Raw genomic sequence first — 15,922 nt, 5'->3', positions numbered from 1 at the left:
AACACCTTGCTTGAACATGACTGGGTAGTAGAAGAAATAAAAAATGAAATTAAAACGTTTCTTGAAACTAATGACAATGAAAACACTACTTGCCAAAACCTCTGGGAAACAGCCAAAGGAGTAATCAGAGGTCAATTTATTGCAATGATTCTGAAGATAGAGGAAGATTGGGCAGTGTTTCATCGTATTGTGCATAGAGATGCTATGAGTTAGAACCATTTTGATGCACCTAACAACATCAGTGAAGATCTGGTGGCTTAGTGGTAAGGAATTGCACTGCCAGCACAAAGGTATACAAAGGTATACTGGTATCTACCAGAAGCTCCGCAGGATAAAGAGGGACAATCGACTCCTATGTAACTTCCTGTCTCCGAAAACTCACTGAAGGGTCAGCTATGGGTCAGTTCTGACTTGACAGTACACAACAACAACAGTGGCTAATCTACTCCACTCTCTGGAAGAAATCTACCCACCAAATAGCCAAGAGTCCTTACAGACCATTTTACCATAGACCATGCCAATACCGTACCCCTAATCATTTATCACATAGAGGTAAAGCAAATTTCCCAAAGCCACACAGTACTAACTAGCAGAACTAGGATCCAAATTCACATAGTCTGGGTTAGGATTGAACCATTATATTCATTCTATTCTATAGTTTCATTCACCACAGAATAATGTAAACTATACTTCAATCTCAGAGGCACATGGTTCAAATCCACCAGCCGCTCTTTAGAAGGAAGATGGACAGTCTCCTTCCATGCAGTTAACTGCTTCTGTAAACCCACTCAAGGGTCAGCTCGAGGTCAGTTCAGACTCTATAGCACACAACAGCAACAATAATTTATTTATAATTTAGCCTTAACGTTGTTGTTGTTGTTATGTACCATCCAGTTGGCATAACTGACCCTCCAGAGGGTTTTCAGAAACAGTAAATCATGTAGGAGGAGATTGCCCATCTTTTTCCCATGGAGTAGCTGGGGGATTCAAACCGCAGACCTTCAGGTTGTTAGCACAGCTCCTTACCACTAAGCTGCCAGAGATGATTCAGTTAAGTGAATTAAGTATGAATGAAGCCATCTCTCAAGGACAGAATTGCAATAGGTATGTTAGCAAGAGACTAGCGCATAAATCAGAATTCTACTGTATTCATTTACTATGAAAAATATAACTGCCATGGGGACCATAAGACTTCGGCCAACATAACTAGGACATGCTTTCCCTGTAGGCATGTTACTTGGGAAGAGAAACTGGAACCATCAAGCAAGTGAGTGTGCTAGGAGAGTAGACATTTACAAGATTCTGGCTGCCCACTGCTCCAGCACTGAGAGAGGTGTTTAGCCAGGGCTCTCAAATTCCTGTCGTGACTCACCAGTAGAGACCTGGGCACTCCCTCTCCTGACCTGTTTTGTTGACCAACTGACATGTTGTTACAAATGCCTTGTAATTTATCTAAAGAGAATGCCAGAACATTTGTTCTGTTTCATACTTATTCCTGACAATACAGCTCTTTCTGCTTCAAGCCCAGGAGGCATTCTACTATAATGGAGTCAGCCTGATTCTGCCCTTGTCCGCTGTATGCTGATGATACACTTTAGCTTTCAGAATCTGGGTGTCCCTTTGCTTTCTTGTGCCTCTTTACAATATGAACTTAATTCTAAATGGCGAATGTAATAAGCTGAACAGGGCCTGCAAATTATTATTTTAAGTTACAAGTATATACTAAGGAGGACATTTATGAAAATCATTATCCCAAAGCTAAAAGACCTGAAAACAAAACAAGGGTCGCTCCGCTTTTCTACTGAATTTGACAGAATTTGATGGTTTGAAAGAGGTAGTTCTGCCTTTCCTCCAAGACCTTAGGTTTTGTTGCTGTATGATTTTGATGGGTATGTAGATATACAGGATGACGAGTGACAAAAATAGCTGAATCGCTTACTTCATAGCAGATCACAACTTGCTTTTTTTCATTTTCTCTCCCCTCAAAGACCCAAAACCACATCAACAGTATGCCTCATGTGGTCAGAAGCCAGAGGAAGCATTACGAGTTCACCTTTTCTTTCTAACAGTTGTTGTTGTTGTTATGTGCTGTTGAGTTACTTGCAACTCATAGCAACCGTGTGTATGATAGCCTGAGCCTATCTCACTGTCTTTGACACAACTAACCCCATTGTCCCAGTTACTGTATCAACCCATCTCATCCTGAGTCTTTCTCTCCTGCACCGTTTCTCTACCTTTCCAAGCATGATGCCCTTCTTTAAGGGCAGGTCTCCTGGCTATGCACACGAAGTATGTGAGATAGAGCTTCAGAATCCTTGCCTCCTAGGAGCAGCCTGGTTTCACCCTCTCGAAGACCGACCTGTTGGTCCACTAAACATTAGGATATTGTTCTTGTCAGTCAATTTCAACTCACAACAAATCTCATGTACAGGGTAGGGCCCTCCAGATGGTTTCCAACGCTGTGAACTTTTCAAAGCAGAGCGCCAAGCCTGTGTTCAGAGATACTGCTGGGGTGCGTTCACATCACACCAACCTCTCTGCTAGCAGAGTGCTTTATGTTTTTCAGATCTGTACATTATCATATCTGTTTTAATTCTCAATGTAGTTTTATGTGTCAGACAAGGCAGGGGTATCATTTACAGGTACAGAAATGAGGCCCCCAGGCTCACTTGAGAACACAGCCCTTCTATCTCCCAGTCTACTGTCCTTTCTCCCTCACTCCTTTTGGGGTCTTGCTTATAGATCTGGGATCCCTGGGAGGTGTTAACACGTTTTTATGCTAATCCGATTTGAATCCTGAGTCCACCAGAGGCACCTGGGTGAGGGCCTAGTCAAATCAGCCATTGAAAATGCCGTGAAGTGCAGTTTTTCTTTGACACTCAAGGGGTCACTGTAAGTGAGAGCCGACTGGACAGCTAATGGCTCTGTGTAGATTGAATTGTTCTGCTGAGAACAGTCATTGGCTGTGGAGGTGAAAATGGCCTTTTTGTATGCTGTTCAGACTGTGGGCTTCTTACCTGTGGTTGTCCCTTCAACCTTTTATCCTCCGATCTCACTGAGGTCTTTGTTCTCAGTTCCCACTGGGAGCTGGAGAGTGGCCTTTGTGGAGGGGAACATTTCTGTGGTAAGTAAAAAACCCCTCCAGCTGGTCTACCTTCTTGGGAGAGGGGTTTCCTTTGTACCAAGAAATCCTGTTCAGCTGTGGCTTTCTACATATGCCCAGAAAAAAGCGGGGAATTGAGAAAGAGCTTCCTTCCCTTCCTCACTGGTCAGGAACTGGGTATCCTGCAGGCAGGTTATTCCTGGCTCATTTGCCTACTACTGCCTGGCAGGGAGCTGGCAGCTGCTTTGCTGCGTCAGCTGGGAACCATTGGCGGAGGAAACTCATTTCAGTTAGTGTTGCTGTTTGGGGGGTTATTTGGAAGAGTCTAGTAACTAAAGAGTAACTGATGACTAAGCTACCATCTAAAACATATGATTTTGTTATTGGGTGCCATCAAGTCAACTACAATTCATAGCAATCCTGTAAAGAACAGCTCCGATGCCATCCTTGTGATCTCTGATATGCACCGGCCTCTGCATCAGTCCATCTTGTTAAGGATCTTCCTCTCTTTCTCTGAACTTCGACCTTTCCCAGCATGATAGCATTTTCCAAGAACTGATTATGCTTCCTCCAAGACAGACTTGTTTGTTCTTTTGGCAGTCCCCAGAACTTTAATTGTCCAGTTCATTGTTCAAGCCATTTTCACCATTTATCTACTCAGCCATCCACTGCTGAGAGTTTGTTTTAGAAAAGCTGAATGGAGTCACTAAAAGTTACTATCATGGAAAGGATTCACATGGAATCTTGTCTTCTCCTTTGCTCTGCAGGCTCAGCTCTTCATCTTTCTGTTATCTCCTTGGAGGATTGTGAACCTACATTCTCAGACAGATTTATAAATTACACACCTATTGCTTCTTCTCTTGCACACCCACATCAACTCTTTGGAAATTCTTTTATCTGGTAGGCGGCAGAGCTCTTTGCCACTGACTGTTTGTTTAAAGACTCTATCAGAGGGACATTCAAGCTGTTCAAATAAAGTGAGCAATAAGTCAAATATAAGACAACTAAATCCTTAGTTGGTACAGAACCCAGCAGTGTTTTGTACATAGAGCTGCTATGAACCACTTGGACAGCACCTAACAACAAGACATTTGCCATTTTTTTATTTTCATGTGCATGTGTTGTCTTTTTTTTATTTCCTCATAAAAAGCTATATATCTGTCAAGTGAACAAAAGAGAAAATAGCTGTACCATGCTCTCAAAAATCAGGCCCATGATCTTGGCACCATCCTTCACAGTTCTTTTATGATCCACATCCTACCCATCAGCAAATTCTGGGATCTTACTTCAGAATACGTTCAACGTCATCTTCATCTCTTGCCAATGCTAACCGCATAGCTGAAATGCCATGATCAATGCCAGCACTATTGTGATAGACTCACCAACTTGCCTGTCGCTCCAGTAGCCAATTCCTAACCCAGCTGCCACAGTGATTGTTTTTAACAGGGGCGACATCTGCTCCAAACCCACCAACAACTTCCCACCTTGCTTGGAACAAAATCCCCTGGTCTGGCACAGTCCTGCCCTGGCCCCTTCTTGATAGGCTTCAGCCACCGCCAGCCTCACACCCTGCTCTCTTTAAAATACTTTATGGCTGATAAATTATATACTTGATTTTTATGGGGGCAGGCTTATTGTCTATTTCACTACTCTGTACTAAAATGTAAATCCCAACGGGGGAGGGTCTTTGCTATTTCGTTTATTGTTGTATCCTCAGTAACTGGAACAGTATCTAACACAGTGTAGATAATCAATAGTGTTTGATAAATGCTGTGCAGTGAATGGCCACTAGGTCCCCTCCATGGATGGTTTTTAACTTAAGAGTTTGTTCCCTTCTTCCCAGCACCCTGGGCCGTTGTAGGCGAGTCAGGAACCTGGGAGACTTCCCCTGTTTCTGGTGGGAGTGATGCAGTTAATGAATGTTCTGAAGGAGAAAAAAATATTTACAAAATATGCAAATATTAACACGCATTTGTTTCCCCCATTTGTTTCTCCCTTTACCCCTTACCTCTTATATAAAGTGCATTCCGTGCATAAATCAAGATGATTAAGTGAGAATGAAACACACCTCAGATATGCAAATAAATTACAAGAATTCCTAATGACCAGGGAAATTCACTGAATTGTGTCTTATACAAAGATGCATGGCCTTATTAAGTAAAGACGTGCATAATAAAAGAACATATATACTAATTTCCTGAGTGCCTGAGAATCCTTGCCTGTCAGGATTGTTCTAATTTGAATGGTGTGGAGAGAAGGAAATGGAGAAAGAAGCTTAAAAAAAAAACCCAAACCCTAGTTATCCAGTAAGTTAACACATAAAGGCTATGCTGGGGTTCGGTCAATTCAGATTCAAACTCTGCCATTGCTCTCTGTGTGTGTGGGTTAGATGCTTTACCGAATCCCACAACAAAGACAGACTTGATTGTGCTCATTATTCTCTGCTGCCGAAGACGTTAGAAAAATTCCCATTAAATTATTAATGAATTACTCCTTTCCATGAACAGTAATTTAATCAAAGTCTTTGTACAGTATTTTTGAATTGCCATCCTCTGCCCCCTTTGATGGCAGCATTCAAAGAAGACATTGAGAACGGATGTTAGAATGATGGCATTTGTGAAGCCAGAGGAATCTGCAGACTTCATTTTGCAAAGAAATAAATGAGACTCAGAGAGGTTGGAAAGGGTCAGATTGAAAAGAATCTTTTTTTCTGCAGTGTCCCTGGGAGGGACCTTCATGATGTGCCCTGGCTTTGGATGGTGACAAGAGCAGCTGTAGAGAGGTGGCTGGACATAGAGGCCAGAGTGCTGGAGGTGCCATCAGGGACCTGGGTTGGAAGTGTGGCAGTTGTTACTAATTAACTGTAGCACTGGGCATGTTCTTTGCTGTACAGAAACTCTACTGCCTAATTTAAAAAATAGGATTCATAAGGCTTCAGACACCAGCTTGACACAAGGACTAAGGAGAAATGTCACTCTTTTAAAAACTATAATTTAGTATCTGCCCTAATGTATACCAGCATACAGTGCTGGGCATTTGCATTCATAATTTTATTTCCATTGGCAAAGTAATTGGTAAGAACATTGTCTTACAGATGAGGTAGGAGGCGTTGATGGTTCAGTGGTAAAATTCTCACCTCCCTTGTGAGAGACCTGGGTAGTCAGTCTGTCAGCTGGTGTGCTCTTGTGACAATGAATGGTTTTCAACAGTACTTCCAGATGAAGATGAACAGGGAAAAGACTTGGCAACCTATTTCTGAAAATCAGCCAATGAAAACCTCACATCCCACAACAGCTGGAGCCTATGTCAATCATGGGGATTGATGCAGGCCCAGGCAGTGTCTGTCACTGTGCATGTGGTCATCGTAAGAGATGGCCACTCAGATACAACTAACAACAACATCGTTGAAGTACCTGCGAAGCAGAGGAATGAAGAAACCTGCTACAGATCATTCAGATCATATAGATGAGGCACCACAGTAAGAGCCAGATCTGTGGGACTTGTACCGGCTCTAAGGAAATGGCAAACAAAAATAAGGCATCAGTTTATATTTTTCTGGTAAGTTTTGTGAAAGTCCTAAAAGCAGTAGCGACCATCTAAATAACCAGAGACCTTTGTACATAATAATGAAACAAGCAAAATGGTTGATATTTTTTTAAATTTTTTTTAAATGGTTGATATTTAAGTGTTGAGTTTTACTCATTCTGAAAACACTTCCTCAGCCCCATAAAGGCACTCTGCTAAGCACGGAGTCATTAACCTAATAGTTTTAAAGGATCAAAGTTGCATTTTCATGGGATGCATACATGCATATAATGTTTCTTACATAATTCATCTTGACAGTACATTTGTTCGTTTTATAGGATTTAAAATTTTTATAGAAGAGGGTTGTAATTTTTATGCACTGTACTTTGCTGTGATGATTTACTTTGGACCATACCTATAAAGATGCCAGATTTTTCTTTTTTTATTCCATGATAACATTGTTTTTGTAGGGTCATAATCTGTAATAACCCATTTTTAAATGTCTACATGAAAGCAGAGGGGAGAAGCCCAGAGCTGCTCTCCCACTCCTTGGTGAGGCTAGACTTGGTCAGTGAACAAGAAGTGTGGGGTTATTCTCTTGCCTTTTCATTTTAAATGATCCCAAGATTTCTGTGTTAACTCCTGAGTGCTGATGGGAGAAAGAAGAGACAGCAGGATATTTGCAATGTTTTAATATTTAGTATCTTCAAATTTGAATTAAAGGAAACGAAAACACACAAAGAATCACTTTTGTTTCCTAAGTACTGGATTCTAATAACAGCACAGATGCCAGTGACATGCCTTGAGTGTTACAGAGATAATGAAGTCTAATTGAGGAGCCATCGTCTCTTTAACTTCTTAAAGTGAATGAAACAGAAGTAATGAACCCTTTGCTGAAAGGCAGAGAAGTAGGATACAATCTGGGCTACAAAGGATTCTCTTGTCTAAAACATAGTTGCTTATTTACTCAAGATGTTTTTGTCTCTCTAGATATAAAAAAAAAATTTTTTTTCTTAACCACTGACTAGTTTTTCATTAATGCTGGAGGGAAATTTTTTTTAAAAAACAGGAACATACTCTTTAAAATTTTATCTTGGACGAATTTCTTGTGAAAAGATGCCCAGTTTTCATGAATTAAATCTACAAAGCCAGAGGAATAGCGTATTTGTGTTGCTTAGCTGGGGCATTTAAAAATATGGTCTGTTTGGCAGGTACTTTTAGAACAAGCTAATGGAGAGTTTGGTAGCCAATGTCAGATTATATGGTTTATGAATGAGTAATCCGATTCAGGTCTCTCTTTATTTTCATGAATTTCAGAAAGAGACCCATCCTCTTCAGACACCACATGACAACATCCTCCAGGAAGGATTCCATTCATGGCTTTCTCCTCACAACCTGGCTGACTTGTGCTAATTGTGCTAGATGTATCAGGAGCGCCCTCTTGAGGACATAGTCATTTAGGGAAGTGAAAAAAGTTAAAAGGGTTTTTTTGTTGGCTGCCAACTGAACTGCTTGCCGTCCATTCACTTCTGACTTGTGGTGGCTCCATGTGTGTCACAGTAGAACTATGCTCCAGAGTGATTATTTTTTCCTTAGATCACCAGATTTTTTCCAAGGTGCCTCTGGGTGGTCTTGAACCTTTGGGTTTTCTGCTGAGGGCTTTCACTCTGTTGCACCTTGGAATTCCTTGATTGACTACAAATTGTGTTACATTTCAATGCCAGAGGAAATGAATGGACTTTATGAGATTCCAAAACTGATTTAGTGTTTTTGTCCTTTTTGTCTTTCAGGTCAGCCATCATCCACCTATCTCTGCATGTCATGCTGAGTCTGGAAATTTTGTTTTCTGGCAAGGTAATATGCTGATATATTTGACCTCTGTTCTTTTTATAATGATAGATTTATTCCTAAATAACTATGCATGCTTACTAGATCAAAAATGATCCTTGGACTTGGGCCTTACTAAGAGTCTACTTGATTCTCTTACCTCATTCCTGCACCAAGTAGAGACTTTTCTCCTATTTCATGAGTAGCACGTGAGTTCACTTTCTTAATGTCCTCAGTCTCCATCTGGGCACCATCATTTAAGTTATACCTGAACAGCTTCCTCTGTTTTCCATCCACAGCATCTGTCTCGAGGCACCCTAGTCACTGCTGTTTATCTGTACCTGAAAGCAGAAGAATTTCTTGCTTTTGAACATGTCAAATTCAATTTTCCAATTCTGAGTTGTAAGAATTCTTTTTATACTCTAGACTTAAATTTCTTAGTAGATATAAGATTTGCAAATATTTTTCTCCCGTGACTTACCACTTTACCTTCTCACTGCTGATTATTTAAGGATAAAAACTTACCATTTTGATTAGGTCTGATATATATATATATATATCACACTTAGAAACTATTGCCTAATCCAGGGTTCTAAGATTCATGTTTGTATTTTCTCAAAAAAAGCTTTATTGTATTAAATGTTATATTTATCTCTTTGGTCTACTTTAAGGTAATTTTTAAATCTGTTAGGAGGGAGGCATTCCACTATATTCTTTCACCCATCAACATCCAGTTGTTTTAGCATTATTTATTCAAAAGATCATTTTTTCCCCACTGGAGGGTTATAAAAATCATTTTTATGATTTTTATTTGTTTGCTTGTTTTAATGGTAGTTTAGGTGTGATTATTTTTTTTATCTTTGAATTTTGTTTTTTAATAATTAAAACATTTTTTATTCATATACATTATATTTAACATATTCATTCACATTGTGTTTCATATGATCATTCCTGTATATTGCGTCTTATAAAATGAATCATCATTGGGTATAATTTTACAGTGTGTAAAGTTGATTTTTCATTCATTCACGTACATTTTATTTTATGGCATTAATGAATTAATTGGTATACCCACATTGCAACTAAAGTCTTCATACCTACACTGTAACCCAATTCTTTCTAAATTCTTCCCTGTGGTCTCCCTTCTGTTACTCATTCTGTCCCACCCCTTCCTGTCGTCTGAGGTTTCTCCATGAGCCAGTGCTGCCCTTTTGGTCTGTTATGGTTCATTATTCTAAGGGGTGACCATCCCCCAGTTGTTTTGGTCACCTTATAGGTTAATCTATTACCTGGCTGAAAGTTGAAACACAGGGTTTTTTTGTTTTTGTTCTTTCTATGTTTTTAAATTTTTTTTTTTTAATTGAGAAAAAAATCCACCTCACTCATATTTACCGATGTATTTGCTATTTTTGGTGCCATTCCTTTGGCTAGACCAACATTTTCAACTGCCATTAGTTTCCTTTTCCCACTGTAGTTGTTGTTATTGTATACCATCGAGTCAGAACCGACTCATAGCTGACCCTCCAGTGTGTTTTCAGAGGCAGTAAATCACGTGAGAGGAGAGTGATCATTTTTCTCCCACAGAGCAGCTGTTGGGTTCAAACTACATGCCTTTGAGTTAGCAAGGCAACAACTCTTTGCCACTAAGCCACCAAGTATAGGCTTCATTATTATTGTTTCATTAAAATATTATCTCTTAGCTTCTTTATGACTGTGTGTGTGTCTTTATTTTGCCTTCATTTTGACATATTTTATAACTGGACATAAAATTCTAAACTTATTTCCCACCCCCTCTTTAAATATATTGCCCCATTATCTTTTGACATTATTTCAGCTGTGATATTTGTCTGCATGTAATGTGTTTTTCTCTCTGTATTAGTTTTTAATTATTAGAGTAAAAATTTACAAAGCAAATTAGCTTTTATTTGACCATTCATACATATTTTGTGTTATAACATTAACACATTAACTACAGTACCCACAACATAATCATACTTTCCCACTTCTCTGTACTTCTAAAATTCTTCTGTACCGCCCCTTCCTGTCTTCTGCGATTTATCCTGAGGCAAACACTCTTTTAATCATACATGACTGGTTATTCTAAGTGCCCTCCTGCTGTTGCTAGTTACCTTAAAGGCTTATATATTGTTTGGCTGAAATTTGAGCCATAGAAGTGAGTTTTGTTCCAGGTTTAAAAAGTTGACTGAAGGCTCAGGGTTTCCACCAGTCTCTGTGAGACCAGTATGTCAGACCTATTTTATGCTTTTCCATTTTCTTATACATTTTTGCCCGACTCTGTCCAGAGTCTTCCACTATTACCCATTTTAGGGGGATCAGCAGTGCTAGCTGGGTACCCTCTAGTTTTTCTGATCACAGGGTCATGGAAGTTGAAGTTCAAATGTTCCAAATAGTTCTTTGGGTTAATTATTTCAACTTGTCTTTTTCTTCCTGCTTCTTTGTTCCTAAGAAAAGACCAATAGTTGCACCTTTGATAGCCACTCTCTTAAGCTTCCAAGACCCCAGTCACTTGTATCTTCCCAACCCCCACCCTCTGGATATGATTTCCTCTTCATTGCTGATTTTAAACAGCTAGATTATGATACAGCTTTCAGACTTTTTCTTTAAATGATTCTTATGACTAGAGTTTATTAAGTGTTTTGGGTCTGTGGGATTATTTTCATCAAATGTGGAAAATAAATTCATGAACATTATTTCTTGAAATACTTTTCTGCATTTCTCCTCTTCTTCCTGTTCCCCCACCCCCAGTTCTTTAGGAGATTCTAATGAAACTTGTATCAGGTCATTTGAAGTTCTTTCACAACTCACTGACACACTGTTTACTTTTTTACTCTAGATGTTTTAATTTGGATAATATCTATTGCTGTACCTTTATATCCACTAAAAACGTCTTTTGTAATCTACTATTAATCCCATCCAGTATATTTTCCATCTTAGACATATATTTTTTTTATTTCTAAAAGATAAATATGGGTCTTTCTAATACCTCCCATATCATCTTCCACTTTCCTCTACCTTTAAAAACATACAGACTTGATTTGTAGTCACTATTCTAACACCTTTTTCTATTAATTCCACCAGATGTGCCAGTTCTGGGCTTGTTTGTATGAATTTCTTGTCCTCCTCACCATGGATTGTGTTTCCTGCAAATGTGCGTGCTTGACCACTTTTTATTGGATGCTAGACACTGGGAAAATGCGTATCATTATATGTCGGAGGTTGTTTAATTCCTTCCTGAGTTCGTATTTGTGGCCTGGTTAAATTATGCAGTTATTTTATCCCTTTGGAAGTAGCTTATTTTTGGTTTTTTGTTGTTGTTGTTGGTTGGTGGTTTTTTGTGTTTTTTTTACCCATTGTGTATGGGTTTTTTTTATTATATTTTTTTTTATTTTTATTTTTGTGTGAGTGTACTGTTAAATCAGATCTGATGGGTACTGGAGGAGATTGTCCCTCCTTTCCCGGCAGAGCATCTGGTGGATTCGAACTGTGAGCCTCTGGGATTGTAGTTGCAGCTCCTTGCCACTAGGCTGGAAGTAGCTTGTTATTAGGTACTGTCAAGTTGGAGCCGCTTCGCAACAGCACTTTGCACAACAAAACAAAATGCTGCTTGACCCTGTGCCATCCTCACAACTGCTGCTAATTTGAGTCATTGTAGCTCCCTTGTTAATAAATTATGTGAAAGGTCTTCCCTCTTTTCAATGACCCTCTTACTTTACCCATTCTTGTTTTTGTTACATATCTTTGAGGTGGAACCAACCCATAGCTGATCCTCTGGTGGATTTTCAGAGGCTGTAAATGGCATGAGAAGAGATTGCCCATCTTTTTCCTATGGAACTGCTGGTGGATTTGAGCCACATATGTTTCAGTTGGCCCCTCAACTCCTCACACTAAGCCACCAGAGCTTCCTTTACCCATAGGTAAACGTTACCCATTGTTGTGTTATTATATGCTGTTGGGTTGCCTGTGACTTACAGCAACCCTATGTAGATTAGCTCTGAACCTTGCCCTCTCTTGAGCCAATCTCACTGTCTCCAGCAGACTTAATCCTTGCCCTACTACAGCAAAAACCTCATGTCCTCTTCAGTTTCAGCAAGCAAGGTTGTGTCATCTGTATAACATAGGTTGCTGATGAGTCTTCTCCAATCCTAAGCCACATTCCTCCTCATAAAGTCCAGCCTCCTGGATGATCTGTTCTGCATATAGATTGGAAAGGTTATGGAGATAGGATGGATCCGTGACACACATCTTTCCTGATCCTGAACCAAGCAGTGTTTCCTTGCTCTGTTCTGATGACTGCTTCCTGGTCCAAGTATAGGTTTCACAAGGGCACAAAAAAAATGTTCTGGGATTCCCATTCTTCTCAAAGTTAGCCACAATATGTTGTGATCCACACTGTCAACTGACTTTGCATACTCAATGAAACACAGATAGACATTCCTCTGGTACTCTCTGCTTCCATCCAAGATTCATGTAATATTGGCTTTGATGTCTCTAGTGCATGGCTGCTTATACACCCAGCCTGCACATCTGGCAGTTTTCTACTGATGTACTGTTCCCATTGTTACTGGAACTTTACTCATGTTGTTGTTCTTATGTGCCATCAAGTTGCCTGTGACTCATAGTGACTTGTTATACAAAACTCTGAACCTTGCTCTATCCTGAGCCAACCTTATTGTCTCTGACACACCTACCCCATTACCGCAGTCACTGAGTCAATACTTCTCATCAAGGGTCTTCCTCTCTTGCACTGTCCCTCCACCTTGCCAAACATGATGTCCCTCTCCAAAGAATGATCCCTCTTTGCATCATGCCCAAAGTATGTCAGACGGAGCTTCAGAATCCTTGCCTCCAAGGAGCAGCTTGGTTTCACCCTCTCCAGAATAAACCTGTTAATTCTCTTAGACATCCATGGTATAGTCAATACCCTTCTCTAGCACCACAGCTCAAAGGCATCAACTCTCCTTCTATCATCCCTAGTCATTATCCCATTCCCTGATGCTTAGTATATAATTGCAAAGCCCCTGGATCAGGTGCACCTTTGTCCCTAGACTGACATTGTTCTTCAGTATTCTGGAGATGTCCCTGACAGCAGACTTTTCCAATTCATCTTTTGATTTCCTGGCTGCTGATACCAAGAATATTGATTGTAGAGCCAATCAAACTAAAGTGGTTAACAATCTCAATCTCTTCACTGTCTATCATGATGCTATCAGTCAGACCAGTGGTGAGAATCTTTGTTTTCTTGATGTTAAGCGTCAATCCATATTTAAGGGTGCAGTCCTTGACCCTTTGCAGCAAGTGCTTCAGGTCCTCCTCAGTTTCAGCAGAGCAGGATTGTGTCAACCGCATAACCCAGATTGCTGATGAGTTTTTCTCCAATCCTGATGCCATATTCCTCCTCATAGAGCCCATCATCCCAGATGATCTGTTCCTTATATAGACTGAAAAGTATGGAGACAGGACACATCCCTGGTGTAGAGCCATCTAAATTGAATGGTCTTAATCAAGTGTTATTTTCACTCACACACACACACACACACACCCCTCCTGAGGCAATACCCTTTGGAAGAATCACCCCAAGCCCCAAATATTACCACCTTTCTTAACTCTGGTTGTTTGTTGTTGTTGTTGTTAGATGCCATTGAGTCAAATGTGACCTAGTGAACCACAGATATGATCTCTATCCTATCCTACACCATCCTCATCATCTCTCACGTACGTGAGCCCATTGCTGTAGTTGCTATGTCAGTCCATCTCATTGAGAGTCTTCATCTCCTTTGTTGACTCTCTACCTTTCCCAAGGAAAAGCCCTTTCCAACAACATGCCTAAAGCATATGAGACCAAGCACCACCCTCCTCGCCTCTAAGGAGCACTCTGACTGCGCTTCCCCCAAGACATACCTGTTTGTTCTTTGGAAGTCCGTGGGATATCCAGTGCTCTTCTCCAACACCACAGCTCAAAGACGTCAATTCTTCTGTCATCCTTCTTCATGGCCCAGCTCTCAGGTGCATAGCAAGTGATTGAAAACACCATGGCCTGAATCAGGAACACCTTAGTAACTCTGGCTGTAGAGGTCATTAAATATTCCCAGATCTCTGTGGGTTCTGAAGATTGTTCCACTTGATACTTTTGAAAGTTTTTCCCTGACCTTATGTGGTTTCCTCACACTGATCAGTGTATAACTGAAGACATGAGGGGAACCCTATGAAGATATTTAACTTTGCAGAAGCTGTTACCCCTCCAGTACTCGACTTTATGGATTTGAACTACTTTGATCTCCATTGATTTTTATCTCTCTCTTCAACTCAGGTTTATTCGTTTCTGCCTAGTTTCCAACTCTCCATGGTGAAAAAGCTTTCTTCTCTATGCTAGGGTTCACCTCATTGGTTTCTCTTCTCTCAGGAAACCACATTCTGTGTTGCCTCTTTTCCAATGATCAAAACACTGAATGTGTGTGTGAGAGTGTGTGTGTATGTGTTCATGTAATCTAGATTTTTGTTTCTAATTTCTTGTTTAAAGTGAGAAGATAGCTGCTTCCTTTTACTTCATCATGACCGAAAATGACGCTTCAACTCCTAAATCTTTTCTACTCTCACTTCTGCTGTCTTTCTTTTACTTATCCTCCTGTCTTTTTTTTACCAGAAAATTCTGCCTTCATCAATAGTTGGGCATCAGTCCCTTTCACTGCATCACTATTGCTATTGTCTTGGCTCCCTTCGGTCTCACTTATCCCTGGGCAATGACAATGGCCTTTTATCTTCTGGCATCTAGCGTTCCTAACTCCTGGTTCATTTTCCATGATTCTTCTTATTGTCTTTGTAAAATCTATATCTAATTGTGTAAGGTCCCTTATCAAGCAAATACTTTCTTTTCCCCAGTGCATACAATTGGTCTTTCTTAGCCAGGCTTGGAAAAACATTTCATGTATTCAGTCTGACTTTATTTTCTTCTCTCTCGACAATCTCAGACCTGCAGGACAGAAATATACCATATTCTCCTACACCTCTGTTCCCCTGAACAAATTATTTCTTCTGCCTTAATTGTTTTTCCCTCTGCCTGCTGGACTTCTGTCTGTTCTTCAAAGTTCCATTTAAATGGCTTCTTCTCATGAATCTTTTCTGACACCTTCACCTAGTACGTTGGTCAGTCCTTTCTGGTTCAGTTTCACCTTATGACATGCTTGGAGCCCTCCTGACCTGTCTGCAGGCATGATCTATTTTCATTTCTGTCTGCCTGTTATACTCTGAGTTCCTGTAAGGGAGAGATTTCATCTCATCATTCCAGTTTCTCTCATTCAGTTAATCTCACTTTTCAATTACTGAACATTTACAGCATAAAAATTTTTCCTAGAAGGAAGGGCAATCTCCTCCTGTGCCACTCAGATCTGACTCGACAGTGCACAACAAGAAAATACAAATCTGCCCTGTGAAAGAACTTATTTTATTATG

The 15,922-nt window shown here is 40.1% G+C and overlaps 1 protein-coding gene across 4 annotated transcripts in view; it reads left to right on the top strand.

Annotated features, from left to right (window-relative positions):
* Positions 1 to 15,922, top strand: part of OSBPL3 (oxysterol binding protein-like 3) — a 132,331-nt gene that overhangs the window by 101,897 nt on the left and 14,512 nt on the right. For all 4 annotated transcript variants that reach the window (XM_006902392.1, XM_006902395.1, XM_006902393.1 and 1 more), the window contains one exon: positions 8,419 to 8,482. In XM_006902392.1, coding sequence (XP_006902454.1) covers positions 8,419 to 8,482 — 64 coding nt within the window. The remainder of the gene's footprint in view (positions 1 to 8,418; positions 8,483 to 15,922) is intronic.

Source organism: Elephantulus edwardii, unplaced genomic scaffold (genome assembly GCF_000299155.1).
Source record: "Elephantulus edwardii isolate Elephantulus edwardi_28Jun2011 unplaced genomic scaffold, EleEdw1.0 scaffold00405, whole genome shotgun sequence".
NCBI classification, from domain to species: Eukaryota; Metazoa; Chordata; class Mammalia; order Macroscelidea; family Macroscelididae; genus Elephantulus; species Elephantulus edwardii.
Note: the sequence above shows the minus strand (reverse complement) of the source record. Positions and strands in the feature narration are given on the sequence as shown.